This window comes from Myxocyprinus asiaticus, chromosome 21 (assembly GCF_019703515.2).
Source record: "Myxocyprinus asiaticus isolate MX2 ecotype Aquarium Trade chromosome 21, UBuf_Myxa_2, whole genome shotgun sequence".
Classification (NCBI taxonomy): domain Eukaryota; kingdom Metazoa; phylum Chordata; class Actinopteri; order Cypriniformes; family Catostomidae; genus Myxocyprinus; species Myxocyprinus asiaticus.
Genome location: NC_059364.1, coordinates 9,460,719 through 9,488,167, shown reverse-complemented (window position 1 = coordinate 9,488,167; position 27,449 = coordinate 9,460,719). Strand labels below are relative to the sequence as shown.

At 37.2% G+C, this 27,449-nt stretch overlaps 1 protein-coding gene across 3 annotated transcripts; it reads left to right on the top strand.

Moving 5' to 3' along the window:
* LOC127412065 (mitoferrin-2-like) lies at window positions 1-24,196 on the top strand. Of its 3 annotated transcripts, none has more exons than XM_051648103.1 (4): window positions 1-509; window positions 16,864-17,092; window positions 18,304-18,360; window positions 21,868-24,196. In XM_051648103.1, the coding sequence occupies exons 1-4, from the start codon at window positions 171-173 to the stop codon at window positions 22,404-22,406; spliced, it is 1,164 nt and encodes a 387-aa protein (XP_051504063.1). In that variant the 5' UTR covers window positions 1-170; the 3' UTR covers window positions 22,407-24,196. The 3 variants fall into 3 exon arrangements, with proteins under 3 accessions (XP_051504063.1, XP_051504062.1, XP_051504064.1); XM_051648102.1 differs by lacking the exon at window positions 1-509 and adding an exon at window positions 4,828-8,008; XM_051648104.1 differs by lacking the exon at window positions 1-509 and adding an exon at window positions 4,835-8,008 and having other exon boundaries at window positions 16,864-17,879.
* The last annotated feature ends 3,253 nt before the right edge of the window (window positions 24,197-27,449 follow it).

The window sequence follows — 27,449 nt, the reverse complement described above, 5'->3', positions numbered from 1 at the left end:
CCCTCGCGGGTTGCGGCCTGCGCTGTCAGTCACCTCCTACTGCGCAGTTCTCTCTGAAGGAGTCTCGTCCTCTTCCAGGTGAGCAGGCGGGAGAGGCCCGTGCTGAAAGCGTAAACATCGAGCGTGGAACGAATGTTTTTAGAGGACTGAGCGCGGGTGTTCGGCTGCAAATGGAAGCGGATGGTTTTGTGCGCAGGCGGCGGATGACAGCGGACACATCGGGCGAGGAAGCCGCGGTGGCCAGCGCTTCCGCAGGCGCGGAGATCCACTGGCTAGGCGGGAGATTTTGGGGGGTTTCGGAGGGTCTTGTCGGGACTTTGGCACCTCGGATAGTAACAGAACCGGAGATACACGTTGGACATTTCTATGGCTCCCAGGAGGCCAATGATATTTCGGAACCAGACTATGAGGGTCTCCCTCAGGGTGCCTCCACCAGCACTCACATGTTAGCTGGGGCAGTCGCAGGAATTATGGAGCATTGCCTGATGTTTCCTATTGATTGTGTCAAGGTAAACTAATGCAACACATACAGAGTTTATTCAGAATTCCAGATGAGTCACAAACCTTGTAACATGACCGATAAGGCAAGCAGGCCAGTGTTGAGATCTTACAAGCTGGAAAGGTCGAATTGGTTTCCATATGTGTGTGTGTGAACTCCAGACTGTATAGTTGTGTGCCTAGTCTGTTCTCAGACTTATACGAAAGATAAACTGCTGCACCTTTATTGCAGTTATTAATAGTAATAATACTGCCATGCTATCTCTCACGCATCCAGATCTGTCTGGTCTAAAGTAGGTAACTAATGTCACAGACATGTAATTCCACAGTATGCTACTCTTTTGTGTTCTGAAACTGCTTGTTAGTATGTTTTAATGTTGTAATGTGATTGCAACCTCTAAGTGTGTTGTATTTGCAGCACCTGTCTATCTGTGAAACTCAGGTTTCGTTATGAAACACTGCCACGAGAATGGAAGGTCACACGTGGCTTCCTCTGCTAGGAAACCACATGACCTTGTTGACGCTCGCAGGGATAGTGCGCATGCGTTTTGAGGGCACTGTAGTTTTCATGCAATCTTTATTCTTACATATTAGAACATGTTTATTATAGCGTATATGAGAGTATGTTTCATTCTATATACGGTATATTTCTGAGGCATTTTGTCTACTATAAGCTATACATTTCTTTGTTTCTTTTAAATGGTTGGTTACCTTCAATAGAGTACAATAAACAAAGTACCAGAAAACGTCATGGTGCTACCTTGCAGTAAGGCCATGCTTTTTGGACATGTGCTATATTGGAGTTATCTTTAGCAACATACAGTATTTTAAATTAATTAGAAAAATATTTTTTATATTTTTCATGTAACGTAAAAAAAAAAAAAAAAAAATACTAATAATTTATTATGTTTTTAATTTACAAAAACAGCTGTAAATTATACTATAAAGGATAACTTTAATGTAACTCGTTGAAAGCCACAAATTCACATTTTGGGGGGAAACAATGACATATGTTTTAAAACGTTACTGATTTGTTTAGTAGGCATGGGTCACGCATTGATAATCGTAATATTTTCCTGATGATTATCACTGAATATAGGAATTTTTTTAAATATATAAATAGGGCTGCACGTTGCACAATAGTTCTTGTCTTTTCAAACATATTTCTCTTCAAAACTTTAGTAAAGTGTGAGCGGCAGGGTAAATTAAACGGGGTCACGCACCGGATGCGTCAGACAGACGACATGGCGCGTTCTAAAATTCGTAACAATTATTTTATACAAAGGTATGCACACACCACCAACGCTATCTTTCATATAGCCTACACAATGTAGCTTCAGTTACAAGTATGACTTTCTGTGGTTTGACAGCTTGAATGAAAGACCTATTTAAGGCTACATACAGAGAAATTCAGTCATTCAGTTTGCGCATTTACACCAGTTTAATACACTAACCTGCAAACTCATCACCGTCACTTTGTTCAATCTTGAAGTACAAAAACCTCAACTTTGGACTGCCATCTGCTGCGCCATGTGTGATACCGGTGCTTTTCCTACCCGTGACCTGCTTCAGTAAATGTAATATCACCCTCTTGTGGTCTCACAGCACTATTATACCAGACCGTTAAACAGATGGCCAATTGAGTAAATTGGAAAGAATGCAATTAGGCTTCTAATTTAAATGTCGGCTAATTTTAATATATCGGTTCCTCAAAAATATATTGATTAAATAATGTGCGATCAATAATCGATATATCGATATTTTATGACATCCCTATTGTTTAGTGGTTCGCAGACTATTTGAAGTCATTTTTACAATTTAAACAAAACCTCATCAATGTTAGTCAATTATATAATGCTACCATCCTTCATGTTGAGCCTGAACTGAAACATTAAGGAGCCAAATGGCTGTTTTTAGTTGCCAAATCATATAATTTGTAGATTTAGATTGTTGTTCAGAAACAAGATAGAAAGCAGAAGAAAAGGAAGACAGCTGATAACCCAATTAATCAGAGGTTTAATAAACAGTATATTGAGTTGAGAAGTTACGTAAGTTTGCATTACCTTTTGTCTCATCAATGTTCACACCCCTTTCATAATTTATACAAATATAAATATACTATTTATGTGTGAAAATCCCAGGAGATCAGCAGGTACAGAAATACTCCAATTAGCCCATCTGGCACCAACAATCATGCCATGGTCCAAATCACTGAGATCACTTTTTCCCCCATTCTGATGGTTGATGTGAACATTAACTGAAGCTCCAGACCCGTATCTACATGATTTTATGCACTGCACTGCTGCCACACTATTGGCTGATTAGATAATCGCATGGATGATTGTTGGTGCCAGACGGGCTGGTTTGAGTATTTCTGTAACTGCTGATCTCCTGGGATTTTCACACACAACAGTCTCTAGAATTTACTCCAAATAATAATACGTTTTATTTATATAGCGCCTTTCCACAAGCTCAAGGACACTTTACACTCCATAAACATTTAACAGGACAAAGTACATTAATATACGTTTCAACAGAAGTTACAGTTCAAATGGTGTCAAAAACAAAAACATCCAGTGAGTGGCAGTTCTGCAAACAGGAATGGCTTGTTGATGAGAGAGGTCAACGGAGAATGGCCAGACTGTTTCTAACTGACAAAGTCTACGGTAACTCAGATAACCGCTCTGTACAATTGTGGTGAGAAGAATAGCATCTCAGAATGCTATTCTGAGATGTGGGTTGGCGCTGTTTTGGCGGCACAAGGGGGACCTACACGATATTAGGCAGGTGGTTTTAATTATGTGGCTGATCGGTGTATAAGAGATTACATTTTTTATTTTATTTAGTACTGCCCTTCAAAATCTACATAAGCAGATATTTACATAATGCATAGTATGCATATAGTAGTGTGTTGCTTTCTTAAAGCATTAATGAATGTTTGCACCTTGTGTAATAGTTGTGTTTGAGTCCCTAAATTTTCCTAAGTGTCAAAAGGTGGATCTCATATACACTGGCGGCCAAAAGTTTGGAATATTGTACAGATTTTGCTGTTTCGGAAGGAAATTGGTACTTTAATTCACCAAAGTGGCATTCAACTGATCACAAAGTATAGTCAGGACATTACTGATGTAAAAAAACAGCACCATCACTATTTGAAAAAGTCATTTTTGATCAAATCTAGACAGGCCCCATTTCCAGCAGCCATCACTTCAACACCTTATCCTTGAGTAATCATGCTAAATTGCTAATTTGGAACTAGAAAATCACTTGCCATTATATCAAACACAGTTGAAAGCTATTTGGTTCGTTAAATGAAGCTTAACATTGTCTTTGTGTTTGTTTTTGAGTTGCCACTGTATGCAATAGACTGGCATGTCTTAAGGTCAATATTAGGTCAAAAATGGCAAAAAAGAAACGGCTTTCTCTAGAAACTCGTCAGTCAATCATTGTTTTGAGGAATGAAGGCTATACAATGCTTGAAATTGCCAAAAAACTGAAGATTTCATACAAAGGTGTACACTACAATCTTCAAAGATAAAGGACAACTGGCTCTAACAAGGACAGAAAGAGATGTGGAAGGCCAGATGTACAAATAAACAAGAGGATAAGTGCATCAGAGTCTCTGGTTTGAGAAACAGACGCCTCACATGTCCTCAGCTGACAGCTTCATTGAATTCTACCCACTCAACACCAGTTTTATGTACAACAGTAAAGAGAAGACTCAGGGGTGCATGCCTTATGGGAAGAATTGCAAAGAAAAAGCCACTTTTGAAACAGAAAAACAAAAAGAAAAGGTTAGAGTGGGCAAAGAAACATAGACATTGGACAACAGATAATTGTAAAAGAGTGTTATAGATCTTAAACCCATTGAGCTTTTGTGGGATCAGCTAGATTGTAAGGTGCATGAGAAGTGCCCAAAAAGACAGCCACATCTATGGCAAGTGCTACAGGAAGCGTGGGGTGAAATGTCACCTGAGTATCTGGACAAAATAACCGCTAGAATGCCAGGGATCTTCAAAGTTGTCATTGCTGCACGTGGAGGATTTTTTTGATGAGAACTGCTTGAAGTTCTGAATTCTTTTTTTTTTTTTCTTCAAATTGTAATATAATTTTTTCACGTTATTAATGTCCTGACTATACATTGTGATCAGTTGAATGCCACTTTGGTGAATAAAAGTACCAATTTCTTTCCTTAAGAGCAAAATCTGTACATTATTGTGTGTGTGTGTGTGTATATATATATATATATATATATATATAAGTGGTGCAGGACTTTTAATTATAAAGAAGCCCGAAATACACATGGGACACGTATTTTGAAATGTCTGCACTCCCAGTTGTGAGCTCACTGACAGCTGATTCACTGAGAAAGTGAATCTGCTTCAAACTGCTAACCTGAGCTCCTGAGTTCACACCCTCAGTTCTTTTCGGGTAAGACCTTTGTTCACGACTCTCTCGCGCTGGGTTTGTTGTTGTGTGCAGCAAACTCATCCCAACAGAACGGGTGAAAAGCGGCGCGAGACACACTGGTTGTGCGTGCTCTAAAGATGTATTCATTGACTCACAAGATGATATCTGACGAAACCGCATATGAACGCACACAACCCAACTGTCGTCAGTAGTGACTAGATTTTAAATGATTGTCACAATCAATTATTTAGTCGCATTTTGGAGCCCTGCATGGTATATCAAAGTACCATGTACTATGATTGATGTTCATCTGATACAATCACAGTAATGTGGAACCACCACAGTACTTTTTTGTAATGGATACTGTTGATACACTTCTAATGGTCAGTAATATGGGTCACTAATGGGGCTTTTCCACTGCACGGTACAGCTCAACTCGACTCTGCTCGCTTTTTGGGGGTTTCCACTGTGGATTATTCCTGGTACCTGATACTTTTTTTAGTACCACCTCGGTCGAGGTTCCAAGCGATCCGAGCTGATACTAAATGTGATGTCAAAACCCTGCAGATCACCGATTGGTCAGAGAGAATCACTACCAGCATCACTGGATTTGCAACACAGGACATCAACCTGCTAGTTTTAAAATTAGCAACAGCAACAGCAGTATCATTTGTTCACGCGACTTTCGAATCATAAAAAGACATGACTGTGCGCAAAACCACGGCGTGGTCAATAAACGAGGTGCAGACGTTCCTCTCGTTAGCGACGAATGACACGAAACGAAAAAGTCTTTCAGTAAGTGTCTCAGCTGTTGGCCGCACACGGCTACCACCGGACCTACCAACAGTGTAGGGAAAAGTAAAAAAAATTTAAAAGTGACTACAGAACCATCAAGGACCACAACAACCGGAGTGGTTCAAACAGAAGAAAGTGGAAGTGGTTCGACCAAATGGACGCTATCTATGGCAATAGACCAGCGAGCAATGGTAGGGAGAGTGCCCTGGACTTGGCATTGTTGGAGTCCACGATGGAGGATGGTACGTTTTGTTACGTTAACTCTATATTCTAATTGAAAGCTTCACTTTATTTAATTGACCAGCTACTGTAAAGCTTGCTTCTAAAACAAGCAGGCAAATTTAACTGTTACACTTGTGTAAAATCACCATGCAACAACTGCTTTATGCAGCACAATGAGCTAGTAGCTAACAGATAGCGGTCGTGTTATTGTTTATGGTCAGTAATGTTTGTGTCGCGTTTAAGATGATGTCACGGCAGTAGAGGCGGCGCAACTATGACGATCAGCCTATAATCCCACCCACGTTGAGGCGGCATTAAACTGCAGTGGAAAAGCAAGCTCAGAAAAGTAAAGCGAGCAGAGTCGAATCGAACCGTAACGTGCAGTGGAAAAGTGCCATAACACTGGACAGTTGCTTTGACTGCACTCCTACGCTATTGTCATTGCATCATTAAACAAGGCACTTTACCTCATGGAACTGCCAATGCAGTTGGTGCACTGACAGTTGCTTTAACATGAAAATAAACTGCTAAATGACTGAGTTTGTGGATGCATAGATCAGGATGCCATTGGTAAACAAAACTCTAAGGAAGTATTTCTGTGAGCGTTCAGCTGTTCTTGTCAGGTTGTGAAGCGAAGGGTTCTTGTGAGACTGAAACACTTTTTTTATGTCTTTTACAGCTGTTCCCTTTCAAATAGGCCAGTCTTGTGTAGATCTTGAACAGAATGGACTGTGGTCCTTTTGAAAACACAGCCCTGTTTGAGAACACTAATAGTAGGGGTGGGTAAAAATATAGATTTTCTGTTGCATTGCGATCTTCATTTGAACGGTCTCGATATCAATTCTTAAATCCCAAGGTCGATCTTTTACTCTATGCGCAACCCTCCACTACAATGAGAGGAAATCACTTGCATTATATATATAAACTCAGCAAAAAAAGAAATGTCCTCTCACTTTCAACTTCTTTTATTTTCAGCAAACTTAACATGTGTAAATATTGTATGAACATAAAAAGTTTCAACAACTAAGACATAAACTGAACAAGTTTCACAGACATGTGACTAACAGAAATGGAATAATGGGGGAGGTCAAAATCAAAAGTAACAGTCAGTATCTGGTGTGGCCACCAGCTGCATTAAGTACTGCAGTGCATTTCCTCCTCATGGACTGCACCAGATTTACCAGTTCTTGCTGTGAGATGTTACCCCACACTTCCACCAAGGCACTTGCAAGTTCCTGGACATTTCTGGGGGAATGGCCCTAGCCCTAGCCCTCACCCTCCTATCCAACGACGTGCTCAATTGAGATCCGGGCTCTTCGCTGGCCATGGCAGAACACTGACATTCCTATCTTGCAGGAAATCACGCACAAACCAAGCAGAATGGCTGGTGGCATTGTCATGCTGGAAGGTCATGTCAGGATGAGCCTGCAGGAAGGGTACCACATGAGGGAGGATGATGTCTTCCCTGTAATGCACAGCGTTGAGATTGCCTGCAATAACAACAAGTTCAGTCTGATGATGTTGTGTGACACCGCCCCAGACCATGACAGACCCTCCACCTCCAAATCGATCCCGCTCCAGAGTACAGGCCTCGGTGTAATGCTCATCCCTTCGTCGATAAACACATGTCCGACCATCACCCCTGGTGAGACAAAACCGCGACTCATCAGTGAAGAGCACTTTTTGCCAGTCCTGTCTGGTCCAGTGAAGGTGGGTTTGTGCCCATAGGCGACATTGTTTCCGGTGATGTCTGGTAAGGACCTGCCTTACAACAGGCCTACAAGCCCTCAGTCCAGCCTCTCTCAGCCTATTGCGGACAGTCTGAGCACTGATGGAGGGACTGTGTGTTCCTGGAGTATCTCGGGCATTTATTGTTGCCATTCTGTACCTGTCCCGCAGGTGTGATATTCGGATGTACCGATCCTGTGCAGGTGTTATTACACATGGTCTTCCACTGCAAGGACGATCAGCTGTCATTCTTGTCTCCCTGTAGCGCTGTCTTAGGTGTCTCACAGTACGGACATTGCAATTTATTGCCCTGGCCACATCTGCAGTCCTCATGCCTCCATGCAGCATGCCTAAGGTATGTTCACGCATATGAACAGGGACCCTGGGCATCTTTCTTTTGGTGTTTTTCAGAGTCAGTAAAAAGGTCTTTAGATTTTTAAGTTTTTATAACTGTGACCTTAATTGCCTACTGTCTGCAAGCTGTTAGTGTCTTAATGATTGTTCCACAGGTGCATGTTCATTAAGTGTTTATGGTTCATTGAACAAGCATGGCCATTTTTTTTTTTTTTAAACCCTTTACAATAAAGATCTGTAAAGTTATTTGGATTTTTATAAAATAATCTTTAAAATACAGTGTCCTGAAAAAGGGACGTTTCTAGAGTTTATGTGGCAACTGGCTGGTAAATGTTTAGATTTCACTCACCAGTAATTGTGTAGTATAGTGGTAGAGTATTCAGCAGCGAGATCCTTTCACTACGTGTTGAGAGTAAAAGTTGTTCCGTGGGTCCAAAGACAAAACCCATTTGTCATTAAATAATGTCTTTTTTATTACCCTTTCATTTCTCTACAGTCAGTTGTTGATTGAAATGTTTATTTTTTGTTGTTTTTTTTATTCTAATCATGCATGGCACAGATGAGATGAAGCCATTCGAGTCCTCTCTTGTTAACGTGCTCATTTACAGACGCTCTTTACAGAAAGGCCGTTGTTAAAGAGACAGCGCTGGTTTTTAGCACGGGTTCAACAAATCAATGTAAATACTTTTTAATAGTACAAATTATGCAATTAAACAATAAATGTCTAAATATATATATCTTATTTATTGATTGAATACATGGATTTGTTAATTTTTAAAAAGCCAAAATGTGACCAAAATGATGAATAACTAATAAATTATTCAAATTTATATTTTCGTAATGTACCTTTTTAGAAGGTCCTCTGTATAATTAACAGCATTAGCTGGGAGATAATTTATTTCATATGTAAGCAAAAGGGATATTATAACTGGAATATAGCCATATGAATCGATATAGAACTGAATCAAATCAAAATCGGAATTGAATCAAATCGATTCAATTAGAATAGGAATTGAAATGAGAAATCCGTACCAAAACCCAGCCCTAATTAATAGACCTTGAACTATAATTCATTACACGAATTCTCAGTTTCTCTTAGTTGGTTTTCATACTGGGCACGTTTGCCGCGGTCCAAATCCGAGCGCGATTGTTCCCGCCGCCCCTGCAGCGTTGGTCTGGTTTCAGACTCTATCAGATTCTGTCAAACCCTGGTGCTTTTCCATCATCAACTTGTGTCATCACAAACTTGCACATGGTAGAGAACACAACACGGTAGGGCTGGGTTGAAAATATCGATTTCCCGATTTTAACAGATTCTCATTTTGAAGAACCGATATCAATTCTTAAATCCCAAGAATCCATCTTTTAGTCTGTGCTGTTTTCAGCTGATGCGTGAACAACTTCACTAAACATTATTTGTAGTGCGCCTCCCATATAATAATCGCAATATGCTTTGTGTTTGTTACTTTTGATATGAAACAAAGTCTCAGCTTTTAAATTCTGTCAATTGAAATTCAAACAATAAATACCATTTTGACGCTCTTTAATGTGGCATGACGGATCGCTGTAGCCACCTCTGTTCAAGAGGCAGCACGGAGCGCGCGTGAACCGATCATCTCTTCCTCTTTACTACTAGTTATAGCATGAAATAAACATGAATGAACATCATAAGGTATGTTGAAAGATACAGTACAACTTACTGAAATGTATTAGCTCTCATGTAATCGCCCAATCGGTGTTTCAACCACAGAAAGACATCAATAAAACAGGTTGTAAACAATGTCACGTAACCCTACATTTACCTCAGGAAAGTCATTCAATGTCCATAGCTCGATAGTTAGCTAAAAAAAAATAACTCTAGAGAGGAGCATTTTGCTAAATATATGCACTATATTACATATTCATTATATTCATACTTTACCTGTTAGTGATGTCTCATTGTATGTTTGAATAAATCTGTTATGACAGCCACAGTTTAAATATAAATATTTCAACAACGAATTGGAGTAGAAACATAATTATATCATTAAAAAGTTGATATAAAAACTGCCTTATTTAATGTTTGTATACAACTCAGTTTTTATTTGCGTGTTGATTATTATATCTAAAATAAATAGAAACTGAATTTGGACTCTGTTGTTAATTTTAACGTTTAATATTATAGTAATGTACCAACTGACAGGGATCCCTGTATAGTTTACAGCATTAGTTGAGAGATTGTTTTCCTTAAGAAAAATTGGCATGATATTGAATCGAATCGAGAGCTTGTGAATCGAAATGGAGTCGATTCGTGAAATCTGTGTCAATACCCAGCCCGACAACACGGGTCACTATATTTGTGTTTTGTATTAATTTGGTGTCATTATGCACACCAGAGTGAATGCACTTGTGCTGCTGTGTGTCGCTTGCCATGATTCAGCAGATATGCATGTCCGGGAAAAGGCAACTATATCCGATGCTTGCAAACAGTCTTTTCTGAGGAGACCGATGTTTGCAAGCAATTTATTTGCAGCACTGCTTATGTTCCACTGCCCCTCATGGTGCAGGTGTGTTGTGTGTTTATGCAACTGATGTTGTCATGCTTAATTCGGCAAAAACGCATATGCCAAAAACGTAAGTTATTTCACTTTCTGAACAAACAAGTGCGGACCCGAGCTCAGGTTGCTCTCTCATTCATGCGAACCATGCCATAGTTCCATTGCAACCGAGCTCAGACAATCTCCTACAGGTAGTTTCGTGTTCATCTGTACCACGGTCCGCTCACCAGTCTGGAAAACAGTTTTCATATTACCAGTTGTTCATGCAAACCGTGCTTTGTTTTCAGCCCCCCTAAACCTTGATTAGATTATAAAGATTATAGGGCCTTTCCCCTTAAATTTTCATGTCAGGTCATTTTTAAGAATTTTCAGTTTGTTTTTCTTTTTGGAAAACATGGAAAATCCTCTGCAGGGGTTGTGACATGACAGTATGAGTAATCTGGTATGGTAAACATAACTATAGAGTATCATGTTTACATTTCAGTCAAAGGTTAAGTTGAAATCTCTGAGCACACAGTGTGGCACACTGCACATTGCGCCTGTTGAGAGCTCATTCATGGAGAATTACAAAGAACTGCAGAACATTAAAGTAACAACACATGTTCAGCAGCATAATGCTGTCCATAATCATAAGAGTTGCCATAATTTATGTCTTCCCAGGCCGTCTGGAAAACCTGGAAATATCAGGACAAACTAAATTTGTGATTTCCAAGCCTGCAAACTAAAAATCTTAAAAGTTATAGATTTGTTTTAATAATAATAATAATAATTATTATTATTACTTAAGTAGAAACAGAAAGAAACAGAAAAGGCTAGTTCTCTGTTGTTTATTTCACATCCTTTTTCCTGTTAGATGTTTTAGTTACTCACTGTCATGAGGAACTGGCTTTAGACAAAATTTATACACATTTATTGGCAAATCTCATTCTTTCCTCTTGCATAAAAAGGAAGTATGATTTTCTTATAAGAATTATATTACCCATGTAGCTGCACCTGCCAGCTTAAAGGATTAGTTCACCCAAAAATGAAAATTTAGTAATTGTTTACTCATCCCTGTGTTGTTCTAACCACATATGATTTTCTTTTTTTTTCTTAACACAATGGGAGAAATTGTGAAGTCATACAATGGAAGTTTATGGTGACCACCTCTTCAAGCTTCATAAAGCACTCCTGGTCAACACAGAATGGTTTCAAGTTCTCACAAACAAAAAACATCTGTATGCATTTCTGTCATTTTCGTTCGCTACACAATGAACCAGAGCTGTTTATGGATGGAGTCCCCATTAAAGTTGTTAAATAGAACAGGTTTCTTGGTATCACTTTTGATGACAAACTGTCTTTTATTCCTCACATTAAATCACTAAGAAAAGCAATGTTTTATAGCTATGAATGTTTTAAAGGTTTTATCCAAAACCAAATGGGAAGCAGGCAGCTCAACTCTCACGAACTTGTACAGAACCATGGTACGCTCAAAGCTGGACTATGGAAGTATCATTTATGGATCAGCTAGGAAGTCATACATATGACTTTTGGACGCTGTACACCACCAAGGTATACGACTAGCTTTGGGAGCCTACAGAACATTACCAATCCAAAGTCTCTATGCGGAAGCCAATGAACCTTCCTTGGAAATCAGACGCCTAAAGTTGGCCTTACATTATGCAACCAAACTTAAAACAAATAAAGAAAACCCAGCCTATTCAGCAGTTTTCCCACTTCTGCATTCAACAATATATGAAAAAAAAAAAACAAGTTTCATTCGTCCATTTGGCCTACGTATTAAAAACCCATCTGGAGAATCTGAAAGTGGATCTAAGCAGTGTGGAACAGACACATTTCTGCAAAATTCCTCCATGGGATCTTAAAAAGCCTAAAATCAATCTGGATTTAACAAGGAACCAAAAATCCAAAACGCATCCGAATGATTTCCATCAACAATTTCTGGACATAAGAGCAGTATACCCACAACATATCCCAATATACACAGACGGATCTAAATCTGGAAATAAAGTGGCAGCAGCTTTTGCAACAAACCAACTGTGTCAGGGTATCCGCATCTCTGACCAAAGTTCAGTTTTCACTGCAGAGGCAAACGCTCTACTACTGGCACTGAAGTTTATTGAGACTGCTCCACAACATTTTTTTTTATTTTTTTATAATAACTGATTCAAAATCATGTCTTGAAGCATTGGAAGATACTAAAACTGGTCACCCAACAATCGTGAAGATTTTAATCAAACTGTCATCTCTTGAAGCAAAGAGTTTTAATATTATTTTCTGCTGGGTACCTGGACACTCAGGAATCTCCAGTAATGAACAAGCAGACAGAGCTGCCAGAGAAGCACTATCTACTGAACCAGTAAAATGCTCTATACCTTCCACAGATCTGAAACCAACTCTGAATGTATATATCAAAAACAAATGGCAGTCGGAGTGGGATCAATGTTTAAACAACAAATTATGAGAAATAAATCTTGTTGTTGGAACAAGATATGTGTTCCCTTTTAATAATCGCTGGGATGAAGTCATTTATACACGATGCTGGATAGGACATACAAGACTCACACACTAATTTTTACTATCAGGAGAAAATTCACCAAAGTGCTCATCTTGTCAGAACCCACTATCCATTAAACATATTTTACTGGACTGTCATACCTCTACATATCCGAGGAACCTGTATTATTCAGTTGATTCTTTTGAAAAGGTTTTTAATCAAGTGCATCCAAATTTAGTTTTAAGGTTTTTAGGAAAAATGAATCTTAAACACCTCATTTAACTTATTTAACTATTTTAAATAACTAAACCTGGTTCCCACCATGAATATAGCCATAGAAGCTGGTATGGCGTAAAAAAAAATGAAAGAAACAAACAAACAAACAATCAAGCTTCATAAAAGATGCAAAAGTATAACTCAGAAGTGTAATAAATTATTAAGCTATATTTTCAACTTCTGACCATATCAGTTTAAATATTGATTTTAAGATAATCTGATTAGGTTCAAGGCCACAATGTAAACCTAAAAAACATATTACGCAACTAAATACAATATTCTCAGATAGCTGTGGTATTTGGCTGAACTCGGTGGTGAAGCGGCTCAGACTATGAGCCCAGGCCAGGGGCTGTTCAAACAGACAGATCACAACAGACTGGAACCGAAAGGATCTCGAGACAGACACACATTTCCAAGTTGAACTCTTTTCCTGGCAAAGCGTTTTGCTTAATCTGAGAAACGCTTATAAGAGAGCAAAACACAACAGCCAAGTACCTCCACCAACTGTAAGGTGCTGTTCACACCGAACGCTTTTGCAACCGTCCAATTTGTTTTTCTGTGTAAATGCACGCTAGACGAACGTCTTTGTTTTCGCTTTGTTTTTGTTTATTCAGCGTCTCGTGCAGGAGCGCTGTTTTTTCAGATGCTGTGTCTAATTAAAAAGAACTTTAAAAAGCATCTTGAGGCACCTGCTTTCTGAAACTTTTTTAGCAATTTTATTTATTTATTTATTTTATTTTTTTAGCGATTGCAAGAATGCAATCGATTTGAAGTCACCATCAGTGCTTGGCACAAATCCAAAATTTGAATACACAGTTTTAGCATTCGAATGTGCATTTTCTTTCTTAAATTCGAGGAATATTCGAATTTCTAATTTTTATTTGACAGCCCTGCCAGTGTTTCTGGCATGTATGTGAAAGTCTGCGGCACATATTGAAGTGCATTCACAAAAGTGCTGTAGAAAAAGAAGATTATGAGGTCATATTATGTCCCTGTATAAATTAGAGCTGTTGTTTCAAACTTCAGATCCGAGATGTCACTTCCTTTTAACATGCCAGTGTGATTCTGGGTTTGCAAACAACTTTATGGTCATGTTTACTGTTTCTAAAGTTTGCTGTCATGGTCTTTTCTACTTTAATGTAATTGACACATTTTAGCATAGCAATGTTTTTTTGTTGTTGTTTTGTAACACAAGTTCTCTTCCCTGGCCTGAGATTAAATATAAAAATTAGGCCTGTCGCGATTAGTAAAATAACCATCTGATTGCGGTTATTTGATCTAACCACGGTTATTTGAGAAAACTGTGATTATTGGGCATTCTAATTCCAATCACATTTTAATGCCCAATTAAGGGAATTTTAAGCGAATATACTGTATAAATGCTACAAACGGCACATTTGTTTGCCATTCAGTTGAACTCCGAGTCCGAGCGCCACTGAGCTGCACCGCGGATGTCAACCAGCTCCTGTCCAGAAGAGCGCACAAAGTATGTGAGTGTGAAAGTGAAGAAATTAGGACAAAAATATTTTACTATTGCATAATATAATAAAATATAGAAAAAAAATATTTTAATTTTTGTATAAAAATCTGTCAAATATATATATATATATATATATATATATATATATATATATATATATATATATATATATATATATATATATATAATATGAGTTAAAAAAAAACAGTGTAAATGTAAAATTGACCAAAAATAATGTTGACCAAAAGAGACATATTTTAAGTATTTAGAAATATTTTGATATTTAAAACGTTATTTTTATGTCATTCATACGTTTTTAAAGCCTTAAAAGGAAACCATATATCCCTGTTTTATTATTTGATTTATATATTTCAAGTTAAATATGTAAAAATTACTTCTTAAGGTGTATGAAGCACACATGCAGAAAAAAGCACACCTTAAGAAATATGACAATTTATATGACAATTAATCGGGAAAGCCCTTAAAAAGACAATTAATCGTCATAGCCCTAAAACAGACAATTAATCGTCATAATCGCAATTATTTTTTGACAATTAATCATCAGCCAAATTTCATAATCATGACATGAGTGCATTTTGTGAAATTTATTTTTACTCTGTACTGTCGTTTGGGTAGTTGATATATTACATGGATATTAACTTTTTTCATTAACATCACGATTTTAGTTTAAAATATTTAATTTATATATATTTATAAGGGAAGGTGTTGCGACGTACCATTTTTTAAAAACTGTTTTTTAACCATTTTAACAACCTTTCTGCATTCGCTAATCACTAGTTCATTTTATTTCATACTGCAGTGAAAAGTAAATTTTTAAAACTATAAATATTCTATGTAGTCTCTCAGTTAATATTATGTCACTATAACTCCATGCATAATGATTATAAAACAGTTTTCAAAATGCTCTTTAAAATACTTTTTGATAGTTTAGCTTTCCACACCACAGCACAAGTTCCACAAAAATATTTAATGTCAACTACCCATTTACACTGACAATTTCATTTGAGGCTCTTCTTGGGTTAATTTACACTAGGGATGGGCATTTTGGTCATTTTGTCTACTTGAGTGCTCGTCGAGTACTCGAGGGGCAATGACATGTACATAAGTGTATATGTATTAACATGTCTGTCTGACAAACGTCTTTGGCTGCTGCAATGCGTCTTGTTGTTCCAGTGTATCATCTATTCATTATTATAGGCTGTTATTAAATAATCTGTTACAAAATGTACAAAAGATTGCATAATCAAAATATAATACATCATATTTTGTCATAATGTGAAGATTCGCTGCCCAACTCAGTGAAAGAATGTGCACAACGCGCGTCTGTCTGTTCTTCCTTCAGGTTACTGTAGTAATCTTAATAAGCACGCACCATTTTTTTAGTGACTGTCTGAAACATCTGTTTTCAAATCGCGGTTGGCTTAACAGGAGATGCCATAACCATCAAGTTAAGTTGATGTTCAGTTTTGAAGCCGCTGCATTTTGTTCCATTTAGCTGCGCTCTGTCTAGCTGTTTGAAACACTCGCCTGCTCTATATATGTGTTTGTCTTCCCAAGTGTTTGCTGCTTTGGGGAAAGCCATGATGCTCCGTATTGTTGTTTCTGTGTTGATTCATGAAGCGTTCCATTCAACTCAGAGAGTTGGAATTTTCACCTTTCAACTGGGGAAAGTTCAACGGAATGACAATTTATGTCGGACTTCTAACTTGGAAAATCGTTCGGAAATCTTCAACTTTCATTTCATCAAGATGCAGGTGTGTGTAGCATTGCAGCGTCATATCAGTTTGGTTGCAATTAGACGTCTCTGACAATCAATGTACCCCTCAAAACCATAATCGATCTCAAAATTAAAAATAAGATCCCTCTTTGACACGTGTGTGTGTGTTTAGTTGTCAGGTAATTGAACTAAATTTGAAATTAAGTGAAAAGTTGCATCATGCATGATCACCATCGATCATCATCTTCATGATCGATCATTGCTGCCACGTCCAAGTAGCCGAGTACTCGTGCCCATCCCTAATTTACACATTTGTTTTTTGTTGCAGACTCGTATGCAGAGCCTGCAGCCTGAACCGGCCGCTCGCTACCGTAATGTGATGGACGCTCTGCGGCGCATCGTGAGGACCGAGGGCATCTGGAGGCCAATGAGAGGCCTGAATGTTACCGCTGTAGTGGCAGGTCCAGCCCATGCACTTTACTTTGCTTGCTACGAGAGGTTGAAAAAAGTCCTCAGTGATGTCATCCATCCAGGAGCAAACAGTCATTTGGCGAACGGTACCAGCTTTTTCAGCCCATCAGCAAAGCTTAATCCTCTCACAGGCGCACACACAATTCATTTGCATACTTCTTAGAGTGTTGGAATGGTAGTTCAAAACATTAATGAGTTTCTACAGAGGACAATCAGCAGTCATGTGGTATTAAGCTGAGATTGGAGAATCTTGTGATCTTTATTTTTTATCTTTTGAAAAGGATTTGAAAAAAAAACTTAATTGGTTTGGGAGTGTCAAAAGTTACTAAAATTTAGCAATAGTTAAATAGTGTGGCCATCTAGTTATATGTCAGTAGTTATTTCTGTTAAATTATTTGTAAGATATTTTTATCTTTGAAAAGAGATAGTTTGAATAGACTGCTACTGTGTTTTTAAAACTAATAAAAAATTAGAGATGCACAGATGTTGAAATTCTGCTAGTGAAAAAAGTACACTTTGAATGTAAGAAATGTCTTATTTTAATAGAAGTGGGACTTCTGGGATATTGATTAGATATTCCTTGAATATCTCCTGTTAAAGAGTAGTACTTTATAAATTATTGATGGACTTCTTAACAGTAGTTTTTTTGATATTTTAGGTAATATACAAGAGAGTTGTGTGGTGTAAAGAGTCAAGTGCACAATCACGCAGTATTAGGTGTAATTTGTTCTTGCACATGTCAGATCATGCTTGTAATGAGTAGTTCGGGTTAGACTGAACTCAACACCGAAGAGCTCATGGTGAAAGTGATGATTGGTGTTGCTTTGCAGTGTCTCTTTTCTTTCTCTTTTCTCCAGGTCAAGGTGAGAATGGGTAAGTGACTGCTGGTATATTAACATTTACCAGTAAAATGCACTTAAAATGGCAAAAAAAAAAAAATCAATTAGGCCCATTTTTTTTTTCCGTTTAGAAAAAAAACTGTATATCCAGAAACAACAGCGCTTCGTGCCACTTACTGAAAAACACAATGACACGTGCCAGTTTTCTGAACAAAAGACCCTCTTTTTCTCCTCACTGTACATTCCACACAGTTTATCCAGTCAATCCCTAATCTCTGTTAAATCAGATGGGGCAGTTGGTGGCTGTGTCTACTACTGTTCACACATTTTAGTCCTACTGTGTTTCTGGATTGGCCCAAGGCTGTTTATATCTGAATGTTGTGTTTTGCATCCACTGACTATCCTCTCTATGTGTGCACCCTGTTTTTGGTGTTAATTTCTGAGGGTCTGTTTTACAGGGGCTGCTGGTTGTGTTGCCACATTGCTTCACGATGCTGCCATGAATCCTGCTGAAGGTATATCTGCCTTACTCTCACTTCCTGTCAACATAAAATTACATGGATACTTAGGAATTATTTTCTTTGCTAAACAAACAGCAGTTCTGGGCAATATTCAGAATTTAAGAATTTTCAATTCATGAGTATTCATATTCCTGAGAATCTGAATTGAATTGGCCACGCCCCACAGGATATTGAATTGGAATGACAGGAAAAGGAATTAAAGGAATATTCCAGGTTCGATACAAGTTAAGCTTAATTAACAGCATTTGTGGCATAATGTTGATTACCACAAAAAATGACTTCAACTCGTCTGTCCTTTTCTTTAAAAAAAATAAAAATAAAAAAAATAATCGAGGTTACAGTGAAGCACTTATAATGGAAGCGAATGGGGCCAATTTTTGGAGGGTGTAAAGGCAGAAATGTGAAGCTTATAATTTTATAAAGGCACTTACAAGTGGATATTAAGTGATTTTAACACACTAAAATAATGTTATATGTTATAGAAATATTGTTTATGTCTTGTGACTATACTTTTGAAACAGTGAGTATTTGAATGTTTACTGATTGGCACCATTGTAAGTGCCTCACTGGAACTCAGATTTTTGCTTTTTTTAAAGAAAAAGAGGGGCAAGTAAAACTTAATTTTTGTGGTAATCAATATTATGCAAAAAAATTTCCTATCGATTGAGCTTAGCTTGTATTGAACCCGGAATATTCCTTCAATGAAATTGCAATTCAAAGAAATTACACAGTCACAAAAGAGAGTAATTTCATTAGTTAAATTTGTTCCAGCAAAACAAGTAATTACATCATTAATGTGTAACAGTTATTACTAGTTCAAGTTTGATAATGGCAAAATGGTTTTCAAACTAGATTTTAATTATGCCATAGAGCTCCACAAAGATATCCATCACATTGTTTCAAAACTCTACAACAATAAATATTAACATTGAATTTGAAATTGAGTAATCAGTATGCAAAATTGTAATTACTTTATACAACTTCTGTATTTCGATTTTAATTTATATTTAATTTACATACATTTTATTGTATTTAATAAATCTTTCATTTTATGAACATTGTGGTGGAAATTCTCTGAATACTCTAATTGTACTAAAATTTAAATTTAGGAATTAATTTGAAATGTAAACGTTGTTCTTTAATCAATTCTGAATGGAGCAAAACCCTGACAGACAGAACAGTCAGACAAAAAAATATATATTTGTTTTTGGACATGCACTATGGTTGACCTCGGAGTACCATGTAAATACAATGGTATATGAATATGAAAATCTTCCGGTACTTTTGTTTTTGTAAGGGTGTGTCTGGGGTTTTCAGCTCAAGATTTCCAGTCTCAACCACTGACACGCACACTCCGCGATTGCAGTCTGTCTGACAGTTCACTGTGCACTTGGTGGCAGCAAAGAGCTGTCTGATTTCCTTCCAGTTCCTTGCAAAACCCTCAAAAGAACATATTTCTATAAGACAGCCTTGTGGGAGCAGATTGGCCTTGCTCTAATTAACAGCTGTGCAATGTTGAAACAGTAGTATTAGCCGAAAAATCCCCAATGGCCTGAGTCTCGGTCTGACTGTAGTGTTAGTTTCTGCACTCTTGAGGCTCAAGGTTAATCAGCGCAGGTGCCAGACTGAGGCCTTGTGAGGACACCTACCCTGTTTATTCCCTGCAGAGTGCTTGACTGTAGGTTAGACTGAAGGATTATTTGATCTAGTTATGTCCGGATGAAACAGCCAACACTCTTAATTATTCCAAACATTTCTGCTTTGATGGGCATACTGTATTTCAGTCATGACCTGATGTCTTGGTCAGTGTGTTTGCCACCTGCTTAATCCTTAGAGACCCAAGTATGGATATTAATGATGCATTTCCTTTTTCCCTCCTTGAAAGTGTTTCTTAGGAAACTACTGATTCTAAAAATTTAGATTTTTAAACAGATTTTGTTTGGGGCTGAGTTTTGTGATTAGGAAGATGTGATATTCTATATGCAGTTTTGTTTTCCTGCCAAAACTGTTGTTGTTGTGATACAGTTCAGAGTGTCAGCTACTGTTATGTGGGTCAATGACGTGACAATCATTTGCTCAGTTTTTGTCCAGATCTATGAAGTTATGCTAAAATACAAAAATGCAGTTCACCCACAACTGTTGCTTGAATACACCACTACTATGATTAACTTTTTTTCCATTTCTGAGGTCAAAGTTATTTTTATGTTTTTACTGGAGATCAACTCTGGAGACAGTAAAACTAAATAAATGTATTATTAAAAGTTGAAATTGTGGAAAAAGGAAATGTTGGCATAAGTATTTTGGAATAATGTTTTATTATGATATATAACAAATAAGTTTTCAAATAAGTAACACATTTTTTCTTTTTTATTATCAATATTTTAAAAACTTTTGTCCACCGAAGCAAAGTCAGGTGGTGTTACCAACATGCAGGTAGACATTTTGGTTTATGTGAGAAAAACATATGCATAAAACAGAGAGGGTCACTTAAGACCCTCATGACTGTGTGTTAAGTTTTGATAAAATATCAGATATTTTGACATTTTTATGAAAATGCACATTTTGTTCAGGTCAAATGGAGTAACCCCAAGAAAACTTCTTAATATTCCTGACTAAAATATTAATAAAATGAAAAAAATATTTATATATATATATATATATATATATATATATATATATATATATATATATATATATTTACATTAAAATATGCTTAAAAGAATTTTTGAAATAAATTAAGTTGTGTATATTTGTGTAAATTCAAGGTGGCAAAGAATGTATTTTAATACATTTTACTTGATGGTTCCACCACTTGACATTTAAATAGTCATTAAATAATTTTTTACAAATTTTATTTAAAAAAAAAATGTTTTTCAAACATTTATGAAACCAGCATGGACACAAAGATTACATTTCTACAAACTTGACACATGGGTTTTAAGCTAGGTTTATAAAAAAAAAAAAAAAAAAGTGTATCACATTGGACAAGCTTATTTGTTAGCTACCCATGTGTAGTTTTTACTAGTGGTCAACCAAGTTTTTTAAAATGTATTTTATGACCTATAGCCGATATCTAGAGAGCAAGATCGCCAATATATATAATTGAATAAGATGTAAAAAAAAAAAAAAAAAACAATTGCAGAAATTAAATGAACTCTTTAATTTACACAATATTTACTCAAAATCACGAAAAAAATATTTGAATACATAGAATGTGAACTATCCATTGGCCAATTGGTATAGGTATCGTCTGAAACTATCTTAAATTGGTTAGACATCGGCCCATTAATTGGCCTGTCTGATATGTTGGTCTATAAAAAAATTTTTTTTTTACCTATATTTAATAAAGATGAGTTATTATTTAATTGTTTCATAGAACATTTGCATTTAAGCTACAGTAGGTCTCAGATGTTAATGTTCTACATCCTCTTCTCTTTGTTTCCTTTCCATCTGCGATGACCTTCATCCACCACACTGTTTGTTTCCCGGGTGACCCTTCAGTGGTGAAGCAGAGGATGCAGATGTACAACTCGCCCTACCGTGGCGTTCTGGACTGTGTACGCTGTGTGTGGCAGCGGGAGGGGGCGTTGGCCTTTTATCGCAGTTACACCACACAGCTTACCATGAACGTGCCATTCCAGGCACTGCACTTCATGACCTATGAATACCTGCAAGAGCTGCTCAACCCCCAAAGACAATACAACCCCTCCTCCCATATGGTGTCTGGCGCTTTGGCAGGGGCCATCGCCGCCGCCACGACCACACCACTGGACGTTTGTAAGACGCTGCTGAACACGCAGGAGTCTCTGGCACTTAACTCTGTCAGCCAGAGCGGAAGACAAATCTCGGGTCTTGGCCATGCCTTCCGGACTGTCTACAGGCTTGGCGGCCTGCCTGCTTACTTCAAAGGCGTGCAGGCTAGGGTCATATACCAGATGCCCTCCACTGCCATCAGCTGGTCCGTCTATGAGTTCTTCAAGTATGTTATTACCAAACACCAGCACGAGAAGCGCAGGACCCAGAGGGACGGAGAGAAGTAGCTGCCCATGAACAGGCAGCAGCTGGGCTGACCTTGGTTTCTCTCTCGCCTCCGTTGCTCACAGAACCACGACACAAGCGTTCAAGCTGCAAAAGGACTGATTACTGTTTTACTATATAATGATACGCACATATAGAGTCCAAACGCTCCTTTCAGTGAGCATTTAAAAAGCTAGATCACCTAAAAATCATTTACTCACCCTCATGTTGTTCTAAATCCTTATGGGACACAAAAGGACGTGTTAGCCTCAGTCACCATTCACTTTCATTGTATGGAAGATAGATGCAATAAAAGTGACTGATGCTGACATCCTGCCTAGCATCTCCTTTTGTGGTCTACAGAAAAAGGAAAGTAACATGGGTTTGGAATGACATGAGGGTGAGTGGATTATAACAGATATTGTATTTTTGGGTGAACTATTCCTTTAATAAAACTGAAATTTCCATGTGTAATTCAGCTAATAATCATGACCCAAGTTCTCACTGTGACAGCTGAGATTTTTGTTCATCCTCAAAGACGAAAAGTACTTTGCACTCTCTTTATCAATCAGCCCAAAATACACGTTTGTGATTCTTTAAATCCCACAAGGTGGCATCAGAGGCCTCACCAGATTTGAGTGAAGTGAACATACTGTTTAAGGAGGGGGAGGTCCCTTAAATATGTGGGTTGGAGTTTAAAACCTCTAAACTTACAGAATCCCTCCATTTATTTTCAAGTCATATGCAGAAGAGCAAACCAGACTTTTTTTTTTTTTTTTTTAATTGCCAGCCAAAATACATACAAGACATAGTAACACTATACAATAAGTTTCTATACATTAACATAAAGTAATCCATCATGAACTAACAATGAACAATTTTTTTATTTTTATTTTTTTACATCATAAAATTAACTATTAATCTTGGTTCATTTTAATTTGTAAGTAAACCATTGTTAATTGTTAGTTTGTTATTCCATAATGTATGAACTAATGTTAACATTAACATATTTATAAGTTAACATTAATGAAGATGAATAAATCTGGAAAATAATTATTCATTGTTAGTTTAATTGTTGTGTTAGCTAATGTTAAGGCATACAACCTTATTATAAAGTGTTACCAAAGACATTTCTGTACATTCATTAGAAATCGGGATTTTAAACAACATTAAAATTATTACAGCATGTAGACCTGTACAGTAATTTATTGCCATCTCTGGCTGAATAGCACTCAGAGATATGAAAGATATCTACAATAGAGGTATTTTTGTAGTTTTTGATGATGGCATTTTGTCAGCACTGATGGAAAATAATCCTGCATTTAATCAAATCTGTTAATCCCAAAGCCCCTCCACAACTGCTAGAATTAGTCTTGAGGTCTCGTAGAGTCTCTAATGGGATGGCACATCGATCCAGATAACCGTTTTGGAAGTACACTCAGTTCTTTATGGCAAATATTAGTTCCCATAGTGTTATCCAGTAAACAATGCCTTAGACATGTAGTTCAAATGACCTGACTGTCGTTTAAATCAGATTCCCTGTTTTCTGTTTCATACACGGAGGTCCTATTAAGAGATGTAATTAAATGAATGTAATTTTGTTTGAAACATTTCTTGATTGACACTGGGATGTATTTTGGTTTGCTCTTGACTAGTCTGAAATTGAGCTCTACTGTATAAGAGTTTCGCTGAAACGCACCTGGCAGTTGAACATATGTGGAATCGGTCAGAATTCTGACTGCCCTATTCAGTTTTGTTCTTCAGCTGTCAATAAATTAGCAGTGCAGGGAATTCCCTTGCTTGCATAAGCTGATGTCTGTGTGTTATTTCATTTATTTGTATTTTTCAATTTTTTTTCACTGCAAATTATTTATATTGAGAGAAGTTATTTACAGAAGTGCACTTACAATTGAAGACTATCGGGCAAGGCAGTGCACCAGGATGAATGTTAAAATGCACCTGAAAGCATTTCGAAAGTATAGCCACAAGACTTAAGTTACACTTGTAAACATGAGTCTAGTGTGATAAAATGGCTTCTTCCAATCTTTCAATTTCTGTCATGACAATAACTAAGTTTACATAGACACCAGAAAGCGGCTTATTGCAAAAAAGCATAGTTCCCATTTACATGCACTGCTTAAGTGGCGTACTCTTTACTTCCGTATACATTCGGCTCGGTCAGTAAGCAGCTTTCTCTACAGCAACGCAATTTCCCTGCAACGCTTGTGTAAATAACAAAAATGGCAACCAAGCATGACTTCTCTATTTTATTCTCCGTTGCTTTGCTTTATTTCCAGATATTCCAGAGTTGTTGCTTTGTTTGTTTTCTTACCTTTCTATCACAACCTGCAGCAGAATTGCACTGCAATAGTGGGGTTTCCCTCTTAAAAACTCTGGGATTCCCCCAATGTACAAGCGCACATACGCTAACGTGAGGGACAGAAGATTTTTTTCGCTGGTGTGTATAAATGGGTATAGTTTTTAGTGTATGTTTTTCCCACTGTACTCCCAGAAATGTTGAATTCTTTTCAATGTGTTGATATGGTTTATGGCTCCATCCTATGACAGTTGTTATCCAGTCTATTCATGCACATGCGCACTTATCAAAAACCTGTAAAAACACTGTTTACGCATTTATATGGACGCATAAGTTGCGTTTTCCAGGAGAAACCCAGGTGTGTTCAACCACTTTCTCTTAATCCCTTAAAGGAATAGTTCACCCAAAAACGAAAATTTGCTGATAATTTACTCACCCTCAGGCCATCCAAGATGTATCTGAATTTCTTTCTTTATTAAAACAGAATTTAAGACTTTTAGGATTTCATTTCAGGCCTCTTCTAAACAATGTAAGTGAATGTCCTCCAGGTTTCGACTCCAGTCGACAATAAAGTTCTTCTGAACGCAAACAATTGATTATTTTTAGAAACAAAACAATACTTATATACTTTTTAACTACAAATGTTCGCTTCCGTACATCTCTGTGATGTGCGCTCATGAGAGGAATGACGTAAGCTCGTTGGTAAGGTCACGCGTCACGTGGAGGAGTCGGGAAGTGCGTCATTTTTTACAAGAGAAACTTGTGCCGTTCACAAACCAAAACAATCCAAAACAATTTCAAAACAATATAAAATAAAAAATAATTTCCAAATAACAATAATTAAAAAAAACCCCAATGTAAACAATGACACGCTTCCTGACTCCTCCACGTGACGTGTGACCTTACCAACGAGCTTACGTCATCCTTCATGAGCGCACATCACAGAGATGTACGGAAGTGAACATTTGTAGTTAAAAAGTATATAAGTATTGTTTTGTTTCTAAAAATTGTCAATAGTTTGCATTCAGAAGAACTTTATTTGTCGACTGGAGTCGTGTGGATTATTTTGATGCACCCTAAATATGCATTTTGAACCGTCAAAAAATGGAGGACATTCACTTGCATTGTTTAGAGGAGGAGGCCTGAAATTAAATCCTAAAAATCTTAAATTCTGTTTTGATGAAGAAAGAAACTCTGATACTCAGATACATCTTGGATGAGTAAATTATCAGCAAATTTTCATTTTTGGGTGAACTATTCCTTTAAGTGGCATAAGGAAATAGGCGTTCTCGTTTTCATGACATTTCAGAATGCAGTTTCCTGCAAAAACCCTGGAATAAATCGTTTTCTTAAGTGCACGTAAACGTGGTAAAGCCAGTAAACTTAGTAACTTTTGCATGATATGCGCAAGGATACGAGAAAGGGACTGATTGCACAGAAAAAATATACCCACAGGAACTATTAACACATAACCAGAAGTCCATCCACCTACAACTTTAGTCCCACAACTAAAAATATGATTTAGACAACTTTGCAGCTATAAAACATTTATATATGGAAGAATTACAAGTTGCACATTTCTACTTTTAAACCCTCTGGAATGCTTTGCTTTATAGACTTCCTTTGTAAGTGCATTACTGTAAACCTGATTTTTGTTTATTTTTGCAAACTGAGTAACAAGTCAAAATTATCTTTTTAGGTAAAGCTTTTTTAAATGTTCTTTTACAGTATCATTTTTACTGGGATGCTCACACAGTAACAGATGCCATTTGAAAAGCTATCCAGCTCTGTAGATAGATTTAGATTCATGATTTTGACTATCAGTGGTGGAATTCCAATGCCAGTGTCCTCGGGAACGAAGGAGCAGCACCTCTAATCTGTGAGAGTTGAAAGATCTCTGTTGGTGGCAAGTTCAGTGTTTGGTCTAAGACACAGGTGCACATGTGACCTTTGACTTGAAGTTTCTGAACAACTGCCAGGGGTGTGCATGGTGGAGCTCTCACTTTACCTGGCTGCAAAGGTCTTGACGAGAGGTTAAATGTTTTTCTTTGAATTATTGTTTTAAAGGAATATTTCGGGTTCAATACAAGTTAAGTTTAATCGACAGCATTTGTGGCATAATGTTGATTACTACAAATAATAATTTCAACTTGCCCCTTCTTTAAAAAAAAGCACAAATCTGGGTACCTGTGAGGCACTTACTATGGAAGTAAATGGGGCCAATCCGTAAACATTAAAATACTCACTATTTTAGAAGTATAGCCACAATACATAACCAATATGCATGTTAACATGATTTTAGAGTGATAAAATTGCTTACTAACCTTTTCTGTGTAAAGTTATAGCCAATTTTACAACTTCGTTGCCATGACGATGTAATGTCAACAAACCCTAAAATGACTGTAAAAATGACATTTTAAACAACGTTACAGGTCAAATAATGCACAAGTTTTAACAAAAGAATTAATGTAAGTGCTTCTATAAAATTATAAGCTGGATATTTCTGCCTTTAATCCCTCCAAAAATTGGCCCCATTCACTTCCATTGTAAGTGCCTCACTGTAACTTAAATAAAAGGACGGATGGAGTAAAAAAATGTGTTTTTGTGGTAATCAACATTACGCCACAAATGCTGCCAATTGAGCTGAACTTGTACTGAACCCGGAATATTCCTTTAAATAAAACCGAAACCCTACCAGTGCAGTCTCTACAGTGGCACCAAAATTTGAGGCTTAGGCCTTTTTTAACAT

Coding starts and splice junctions, on each gene's coding strand:
- LOC127412065 (XM_051648103.1), top strand. CDS start 171: ATGGAAGCGGATGGTTTTGTGCGCAGGCGGCGGATGACAGCGGACACA. Junction 510..16,863: donor TTCCTATTGATTGTGTCAAG/GTAAACTAATGC, acceptor TTTTTGTTGCAG/ACTCGTATGCAGAGCCTGCA. Junction 17,093..18,303: donor AAACAGTCATTTGGCGAACG/GTACCAGCTTTT, acceptor TCTGTTTTACAG/GGGCTGCTGGTTGTGTTGCC.